The following is a 9,809-nucleotide window of genomic DNA, read 5'->3' on the forward strand; positions in this document are numbered from 1 at the left end:
CAGTTCCCCTTTTGATCTTAAAGCGTTAAGTGCCTTCCTAAGGCTTGCGCATTGATCTGTAAGAGATAGAAGCCTTTCTAAGGTATATCCTCTTGGGCACTAGTTGCCACTTGGTTCTACGAACCCCTGAATCCCTTGAACTAGGATTCCTTAAGCTTTAATAGCTTGTACGACTCCCTGAGTTGTTAAACCCATTAGTTCAATAGAACTAAGTGACTCTCTGTGTAACGGGCTAAAGTTGCCCTAATGTTACACAGTCCCCGTTAAGTACACTTGGTGTACTTAAGGGGATGGTCAATTACTAAAGAATAGTAATTAGACCCATAACTCGGGTGTGGTGCACATTTGTGACCAATCCTTGTGTATGTGATTCACATTGGAGGATGACGCCCAGCGTCATCCGTGATGACGGCTAGCGTCATCCGTTACGCGAGATATCTGGAAAGATATGCTCGCAATACATATAAAGTGTTATCTATAGAGACGACATTTTGATTGGTAAAAATAGGTATTTATATTTATTTCTATTAAATATTAATTAGTCTGAAAACTACTTCCTACTTGGTAAATGCGCACGAGGAGACGGATTACAGCTCCCGTGACGACACTTAACCAGAGTACTTAGTGTGTTGGGTGAGGTTGCTTACGCGCCCACCACAACTACCTCGCTGCACGCAAGAGAAGCAGGTTAGACCGCTTCCTCGCTGTGCTAGGGTGTGTGTCTAAGTAGAGTGTGGCCGCATTACGACGTGCCCGCCTACACTCTGAGTCTGAAAGTCTTCCTCTGACTTTACGAGCGAGGTAGCTCCGCTACAGTAGTCATGCTCTTGTCGCGTATATATATGCGGTAAATACAAGACACTTTTGAAAAAAAACGATATTTTGGGACACTCGTATTTGCAATTCACCTTAAGCAACGTATAGCAAGCTTAAAGCATAATGTGGGATCTATCTTTGTGTCCTCTTTGTATGTAACCCTTAATGTGGCTGGTCGAATAAACGACAAGTTTATAAATGCTCCAAAATCATACTTTGAAACGTAGCTATTATGTAAATATCAAATTCTTCTTGTCGAGATGACTTTTCGTAAAGCATTACCGTGGCATGTACACCAATAAGACGATCCATTAAAATCGTCAGCAAAATTGCACATCGGCATTCTAATAAGAATAACTAAATGCCAAATTGTAGCATTTTGGTAAATCCTGTGTCTATGCCATATAAATCAAAGTTTTAAAGCTATACTATGTGACGGTTGTTGGCAACACCAGAAGCATAGGATGCACCAATTTCGACATTTTGTGTACGGTAATTTTCCACGTGGCGTGGAGGCACCACTTTGAGAACGTCGGTTGTAGAACATGCATACGTAAAAAAGCGGAAACGAAATTTCCTTTTATTTAAATTAAATGAATTCGAACATGTCCACTGACTGAAAAAGTAAAGAAGGCTAAAAAACAAGTGATTTTCTAGAACAGAAAAACAACTGCCATGAACCACGATTCGGACGACGCCATCACTGCGGTCCCGACACGGTACGCTGAGCAAATCTCCGTTGCAGATTTTGAACGCGAGGCCCTTGAGTTCACTGAACAGGAGGTCAAGCGCCTGAATGCTGCTGTGCGCCTGCAACCGAAGCTCGGCGCGCGTTCCGATTTTTTCCAAGACGTGAAAAATGTGGCGAAGGGGCTTCCGCTTTTTCTAGGGAAACACACGCGATTTATATACGACGAACAGGATGATATCGTAGCAGCTGTAGACGTCACTCAGGAGGCATTAAACAGGGGACCTCTTGTGCGAACCGTCGTGGAGTCAGAAGAGGTATATTGTGACGACGAAGATGACGAAGATATCACGTATTTCTTTGCAAAACAGAATGAAAAGATGGACGTGAGCATCGCGGAAGTGGATATTAAAATGGACGTGGGCATCGCGGAAGTGGATACTATAATGGAAGACGTGGAGATGAATATGGCTGCTGTTACTATCGACTAGCCTGTAAAGACTATAGCACCTACACCAATAGACAGTCGGATCGCTCAGTATATATTTTAGTAACAAACTTGAGACTGATTATTCGTCTCTCTCTTTGCATGAGCTTAAAACGTTGTACACTTCGCGAAGATGAATTCCCTGATTTTTCTACCTTGACACGTAATTAATGTGGTATGGCCTGCAGTTAGTACATGATCTTCTCGCGTACTGTTTGAGCACGAGCTAATGTTCTTCTTTTAAGAAAATTAACGTTTTGATAAATGCATGATGTTCTTCGCTATAACCTCTGCTCTATATAATAGCTCAAATACCTTTAAGAAAATCCTTCAATAGTTTAAGCATGTTTTTTGTTCAATTTAAAGTGTGGGGTCTTGTCTAGATTATATATCACAAGCGAAACGTTCTTAGTGAGTTTCTTCATACTGCCAGCATATAAATCTGGTATTGATCATCTACCCAAATACTTTTTAGAAAATATTTCGTGGCGAGCCGGAGCATTTATAGCAATCACTTCAATCTTACGAATACGCATTAAAGCATCTTTCTGAGGGTATTGATGGTGTCTCTCAGAGCTTCTCAAAGAGCTTACACGCATTTCACCTGGTCGCTTCTTTCATGCCGTCCTACGCATGTTTGCGATCATTAGACAGCAGTCTTAACTCGCTTTGGCTAGTTTACAAAAAGAAATTTGGCACAAATTTGGTCAGCTATCTCTGAAAAACTGCTTAAACTCTAAACCACAAAAGCCGCACAACTTGCCCACGTCTTAATTTTTGTCGACAGCCATAAACATACTAAATATATTGCATGAAACTAGTCGACAACAAAGTGATCAGTCAAAAGCCGTATGACCGTCAATTCTTAAGTCTGATATCGTACTTCTTTCTGGCAAAACTCGAGTAAAAATACTTCTATGCACAATTGCACTAGTTTCTCAAAAAAGCACATTTGCTTATTAGAAGTCAATACTAAGAAGGTATTAAAGTTAGTATTCTATACCATTTTTTCATGTTAAATTAGTAAGAAATGTATCAAATACTTATTTGAATAAATGTTCGTGTAACGTTTCACCTCAAGTAAGAATGAAGTCTCTCCCCTTCTATTTAACTACGGATCCTAGTCATCGTAAGCAGTCACAACTCTGCTAGAAGTTTTTAACAGTGGCAAGTCGACGGCTCGCAACGATTTGGTTAAATTATTAATATTGACAGACTGTTGTGCAAATTGTAACGGGGCACTACGACTTGTACTGCTTCAGTACAAGTCCACTTCGCACTGCTTCAGTACAAGTCCACTTCGCGCTTATTTCACGTACACTAGTACGTGCAGAGGAAGACTTCTCTTTAAGGTAACTAGCTTAAAGAGGGTAAAATGAAAAACTGTATTAATATAACTAATCTCATGGATTTTATGTTTCTTTGAATAAACGCTACTGGATGGTCATGTTTGTTGATAAATTGCGATAAGACACCACCAACGCACGACTTCGATGCATCCGTAGTGAGAACAAACGGGCGTGAAAAGTTGGGCAAAGTCAGCACAGGTGCGGCTTGTAAGGCAGACTTCAGCCTTACGAAATAATCTTCTTGTCCTGCATTCCAGACCCATGGAGAATCTTTCTTAACGAGATGGCTCAACGGCAGATCTAAGTGTGCAAACTGATGAATAAATCGGCGATAATAACCAGGAAGACCAAGAAAACTTTGCAATTCCTTGACGGAGGTAGGGGGTGGCCACTTAGCGATTGCTAACATCTTCGTATTATCAACGGATAATGCTTTGCCAGAAACAGTGTGCCCCAAAAAGCTGACCTCTTGACGCGCAAACTTGCACTTGCCGATGTGAGCGAATAGAGTTTCCTTGCGTAATACGTCGAATACGATAGCAAGATGGTCAAGATGTTCGTCATAAGATACTGAAAATATGCAAATAGCATCCAAATATACCACGCATAAGCGCGACCAAATTCCAGGCATTCCAGCAAGGCCCATCGGAGCAACGCACCACTGATACGTCTCATTTGATGTACGAAACGCAGTGTACATTTTGCTATCCGGATGGATATGCATCTGATGGTACCCTTGAGCTAAGTCAATGACTGTGAAATAGCTCATACCTTGCATTTTATCGAATAATTCATCGATTCGCGGCAAAGGTATTTTAGGGACGACTGACTTTGAGTTGACGTAACGAAAGTCAATCACCCAACTGAGCAAAATGCTCGCGTTTTCGGATCGAATCCATTCCGAACGAGATAAGCTCGTATCGGTTGTTGGGTCCTTTTTAGGAATGCCAAAGATGTTGATACCCAAGACGATCTGAAAGTTCGATCCATCCGCGTGAAAGGTTCTCATCGACGAACTTCTGTAAAGCCTTTTGTTCAACTTGTGAAAGTCGAAGCGGCGGACGATTATTCGGTTGCGCACCGGGTTGCATATTGATTTCAAACTCAACCGACCGATGAGGAGGCAATGAATTCGGTAACTTTTCCGGAAATACATCTTTTTAGGAATCGAGTAAAGCCTTTAACCGTGTTCCTGAGGTTGTCTAGATTCCGATTCTTGATGAAATTAGACACGATAGACTTCTTCGTATTGTGATGTCTTCAATTTTCTTGAAAAGTCGGCAAAGGAAATAATGACTTGTTCAAAACCTCATCCTGTGGTATGTCACCTCTTTTGAGCGAAACTTGATGAGTACGCCAATTTATGATTGGCTCGTGCGCAGTAAACCAAGGCTTACCCAGAATTACATCACGGGAATTGCTCATTGGCCACTCAATGACCGGGACGTCAGAAAATTGATTACCATCAAAGGAGACTTTTGCGACTCCTTTCTTCACCTTCTTTTTGGTGGTATTAGTGCCGTCGAAACGAGTGACTTGAATTGCCACTTTAGACGTGACGCGTTGCAGCAACCCCGGCTTCACCACATTGCACGTGGCGCCAGAATCGAGCATGATATTAACAGCACGATCGTCAACATGACCCTTTTTTAAGACCAAATCTTTTCCCGTGGAGGAAGCAAAGTCAGCTTCGCTTAGTGTGGTGATAGCCTCATTTGGCACAGTCGCGATGATTTCTTCTTCGACTGACTCATTCTCGAAATAGTTGACGTTTGTAACACTGCTAAATCGTGTGCCACTGCTAAATCGTGTAGTTTTTTGCAGTATGCACACTTTGGTTTATTTGGCCGTCGGTTATGGACGCGAGAAGACCTATGAAATGGCCGAGCATTGTCGATTTCCATCGGCTCGGGGTCATTGTTTAATTCTCTGGCCACATTTGGTGGACCAGGACGAGGGGTTGTAGTGGTGTGGTGATTATAACCAACCGAATGTGCGCGTTCAAAGTCGAGCGCCACAGTAATAGCCTCCGACAGTGTGTTTACCGGTCGGTATTGATTTTCTTCTTGCGTTCTTGTTTTTAACTCCCGTTGAAAATAGATATTTTGGTCTATTTCAGTCATGTCTTCAACTTGCGAAATAATGCGTCAAAATTTGTCAATGTAGTCCATTAAGCCTTCGCAATTGGCTTGTCTCAGCCGATGCAGGTCGTTGTGAAGACTTTGTTGTAGATCCGCAGGAACGAATTCCTTTTCCACTGCTAGAAAAAACTCGTCAACTAAGTGAATTTCTGATGCAGCAGAAATTCACTTAGTTGACGAGTTTTTTCTAGCAGTGCAGCAGGAACCATTGTGCTGCTGGTCCTCGCAATGAACTTTCTAGTACGGGAAGTACTTGAGATCCATTGCGTCCTCTTTTCACTTCGTACCGCGCGCATTAAAATATTGCTGTACTTGCGCGTAAAAAGTCGAACCGAATCTTCACTTCTTCCGCTATACGTCGGTATTCTTAGCCCGTCCACCTTAAGCCCGCCTTCCTTTTGTGAATTAGCCAATGATTTAATTGATTCTTGTTGTTGCTGTAGCATATGCATCATTTGCTGCATTAGCTCGGCGTATGAGGGTTGACCCATAATGGAAGAAGGATGTGTTCGGAACTTTAAAAGAGTTAGTTATTAAGTTTATTTAAGTCACCTAAGTTAAACTGAAGATATTTTTAAGATGGTGCGCTCGGCTTCTTCCAAAAGCGCGTCTACTTCGTGTAGCGGAGCTGATAAGGTGGACCCTTGCTTGGGCAGGCAGGCTTTCTCCTTGGTGAGTTGCTTTGCTAAGATCTTTGCATTGCGCCGGGTCTTTTTTAAGGACGCAAGCAGATCGTTTCGCAGTCTTTGCAGACTTCTCACCGTACTCAAAAAGGAAAGCCTTACTGCAGTCGAATGGAATCTAAGTATTAGCCTTTTTCTTCTTGCTCATAGAACTCAACGAATTACTTTTGCCCTTAGGCGTAATGCGTTAGAGATTCAACCTTATCCCAGATGGATTAACTGTTTCACCGAGTTAAGCCGGACCCAACCTCACAGAGACTAAGCGACTATATCTGCCAGGCAGACGCTTAGATTTACAGTGGATACTGAAAACCACACACTCAAAACTGCTACGCAGCACTTCCAAAGGAATGGAGTAGTTGACTGCGAGCGGGAAATCCCACGCTACAAGCCGTACGTTACTGGCTGCGAGCGGAATCTCTCACGCTACAAGCAGTACCTTGCAATCCAACGCAGTGCAGTCCAACGAAGCGCGAACGGCGAAGAAGCGAGCGAACGGCGAAGAAGCGAGCGAACGGCGAAGAAGCGAGCGGACGGCGGAGAAGCAAGCGAAAACCAACAAGTGCTACCACTTGTCAGGAATGAAGGTACATTACGACCTAATTAAAATTAGTTTAACCGATACTTTCGGTATACTCCTTAAGGTATCGCCTATCCTAAATCCAATTCTTACTAAGTATGATCTCTCCTAATTGCGCAAACCTTTTAACTTGTTTTGATTATGGCGCATACGTAAAATTGAATTAAAGAAAATGAACGGTTTCAAAAGATAAATCGAAATGAGTGGTCGAGGGCTTCGCGAGTTGACCATGTAAGAAATACACGAAGCACAATGCATAATGCTTCTGATTGGCTTATAAAAATCAAGTTGCAGCGACGGTAATTTATTTTGGCATGCAACCAAATGGTGGGGTGGAAATAACATTTCCCTTTTTTTATAAAACTGTTAATTGTCGTTGGAAAACGACAACACTACCGCGATAGGTAGTGATGTGGATAGCAAAAATCGATGCTGCTACGGCAAGTCCGCATCCTCGAAGTCCCTTGGAACAGATAGCACTGAGGCTCGGAAAAAGTAATCATCAAAAGACATCGTGGGTTTAATATTAGCTTGCAAGTAAGATAGCTAACAAAATTTATGCAATGTATCACAACAACAAAATTGAAGACTGCCGTATTCATCATGAATGTCCTAGTTTTGAGGTATTGTCTCCGAGTAGCTTAGACACCGCGGACCTGAAATCCGGAATATTACTCAATGCACTTCTGCAAAAAAAGGCAAACATCGCAGAAGCGGGTGAAACGTATCTCCGAAAGTAGGAACCAAATTCATCGTCTTAAATCAGTTTATTTAAATACTCCATTCCGAAAATTGTTAAGTAACATCCTATGTGACCGCACCCTCGCGCAGCCTATCAATAGAGGCTCTCCTTCGTGGTCGTCACGATTTGATGCCTTGTCTGCTGGCGTGCATTTGTTTTGGACCTCCGATGCCTTACTTGAGAGGCCGTCTGTTCCATGCAACACGTCACGCAGTTGGATACGTTAATTTCTTCATTGAAATACTTTCTCCTAACTTTCACCGATGCTCTCGCTCAGTCCATGGCACATTCCAAGTAAGACGAGGACTTTCCGTAGCAGATTCGTTCTTTTGTCGTTCTCAGTGAATTGGAACTTAAGTAGAGTCAGGACCGCCCTTGCATCAGTTCTCCCAACTTTTAATACTCCGCGTGGCTACTTCTATTGTTGATATCGCTGGCAAGGCGTTAATCCTGCATCAGATGAGTCCTCCGGCCCAATAGTGAGACTTCATTCATGGGAAGACATTAATGGCTGCGAGTTTACTGAAAATTTCATTAGGTAAAAAAATATTAAAATACAAATTCGAAACGAAGCCTTAAGATCTATCCGCTTCTGGACATAAACGACGAGAGCCAGTGCAGCGGAGAGATCTTAATGTACGGCTCGATGTCATTTAAAATGTTTGAAAAAACATGTTATCTTTTTCAGACCAAACGTAGCGATCGACAAAGATAAAGTTTATCTAGTTCGCATTTGTCAAGAATAGGTGTATTTCTTGCGATTTATTTGTACGCCTATGACTATTTTGAGGTGTCGTTACCTGCGGCGCCTTGGAAAGTGCTCGTTACGTAGTTTATGCCTGACGAAACCGCATCCGTTGCGCGGCCCATCAATGTAGGCTCTCCTTCAAGGACTTCGTGCTTTGAAGTCGTGTCTGCTGGCGTTAACTTGTCCGAGACTTCCGACGCCTTGTTCGAGATGCCATCAGCAACAGCAGATGCCTGCTCTCCAATCGCTTTTTGAGTAGCTGCAAATTGATTCTGCAGCGCTTCAAACCCATGAAATGTCGTGTCGCGCGTTGAGCTGATGAGAGACGAGATGGAGTCTTTCCAATCAGACATTGTTGAAGCGCTGTCATCTTTCGTGGCGTCTAACTTCGAGTTGATAGTGTCGCGCATCTGTTGATCATAATCCTGAGCGGACTTTCCTAGGCTGTCGAGGGCTGACCCCGTCTGTTCCATGGAGCGCTTGGCAGCACTCATGGCAGAGTCGGACAAGTTGTTTCCTTCTTTGCGAACGCTTTCGCCTGACTTTTTAAATTCATCCACTGATGCTCTCGCCCGGTCCATGGCATCTTGGAAGTAAGACGTGGCAGTCTCCGAGGAGGACTTGTTCTTGGTGTCATATTCAGAAAACTTGGATTTAAGCGAGTCGAGATAGCTTGACGCTTCGTCTGCACCATTTTTCATCATTTCTTGCAGCTTTGAATACTCCTCGTGAGATTTGTTGCTGATGTTGTCGGAGATCGCCATGGTAAATGAGTTGGAAAGGTGCTTGATTGGCAAAAATAGTCGAGTGTTGCCACTTGTGATAAATGTAAAATGAGATTTAAGAAGTTTATGTCGAGCAGCCCAAGGCGAGGTTTCATATATATTTACTGGCTGCGAGTTTTACTGGAAAAGTAAAACTCGCAGCCATCAAAATTTTGCAGCCTGCTTCGTGCAAATCTGACTTGAAGCCTTTAGATCGACAAGCCAATTAAAGCTGCTAATGAAAAAACTAAGAAATTTTAAAAATGTGTGTCCGTAATATTTTTAGTGAAAATTAATCGCCCAACGATCCCTGGCAGAAGTGTGAGCTTCTATGTGTGCGCATATTAGGCTATGCATGCTATGCTCTTTACACGGGGCGACTCTTGTAAGGGAACCGTATAGCCACACCACCTCACCGTCTGCTTGTTGTTATTGAATAAATTAAATATTCTCTTTGTATAATGCATCGCAAAATCAATAGTTATTCCTTTGGAATCTACTCTTTTAGCTTTTGGTAGATCCCACATGAAAAGAAAATTTTAGTATTTAATATGCGCCTTTTCAAGACGCGGATTCTGGCACAAGATTTTCTCGACACTTCCAAGTACGTCAAAAGTTATAGTCGTTCCAAGATTTCGTCGAAAACACAATTTTTCGCTTATCGGGCGATATCTCGGTGGAATCACCGATTTGGGAGCTGGGCAAGAGAAACCATTGTTGTAGAACGTATCAAAATACACCTTTTCTTCAGATACATTGTATACAAGAAAGTCAAAAATACGGCCTACACACGACGATTCCCAGTTTTTTT

General features: G+C 42.6%; 2 protein-coding genes across 2 annotated transcripts; one reads left to right on the forward strand and one right to left on the reverse strand.

Annotated features, from left to right (window-relative positions):
• Positions 1–1,491: 1,491 nt before the first annotated feature.
• On the forward strand, positions 1,492–1,995 carry CCR75_007984 (uncharacterized protein; the record flags this gene model as incomplete). The annotated part of the gene is made up of 1 exon (XM_067966039.1): positions 1,492–1,995. One exon carries the CDS (start codon positions 1,492–1,494, stop codon positions 1,993–1,995), a length of 504 nt encoding a protein of 167 aa, XP_067817332.1.
• Positions 1,996–8,266: 6,271 nt separating this feature from the next.
• Positions 8,267–8,998, reverse strand: CCR75_007985 (uncharacterized protein; the record flags this gene model as incomplete). The annotated part of the gene is made up of 1 exon (XM_067966040.1): positions 8,267–8,998. One exon carries the CDS (start codon positions 8,996–8,998, stop codon positions 8,267–8,269), a length of 732 nt encoding a protein of 243 aa, XP_067817331.1.
• Positions 8,999–9,809: the final 811 nt, after the last annotated feature.

This window comes from Bremia lactucae, linkage group LG3, assembly GCF_004359215.1.
Source record: "Bremia lactucae strain SF5 linkage group LG3, whole genome shotgun sequence".
Taxonomy (NCBI): Eukaryota; Oomycota; class Peronosporomycetes; order Peronosporales; family Peronosporaceae; genus Bremia; species Bremia lactucae.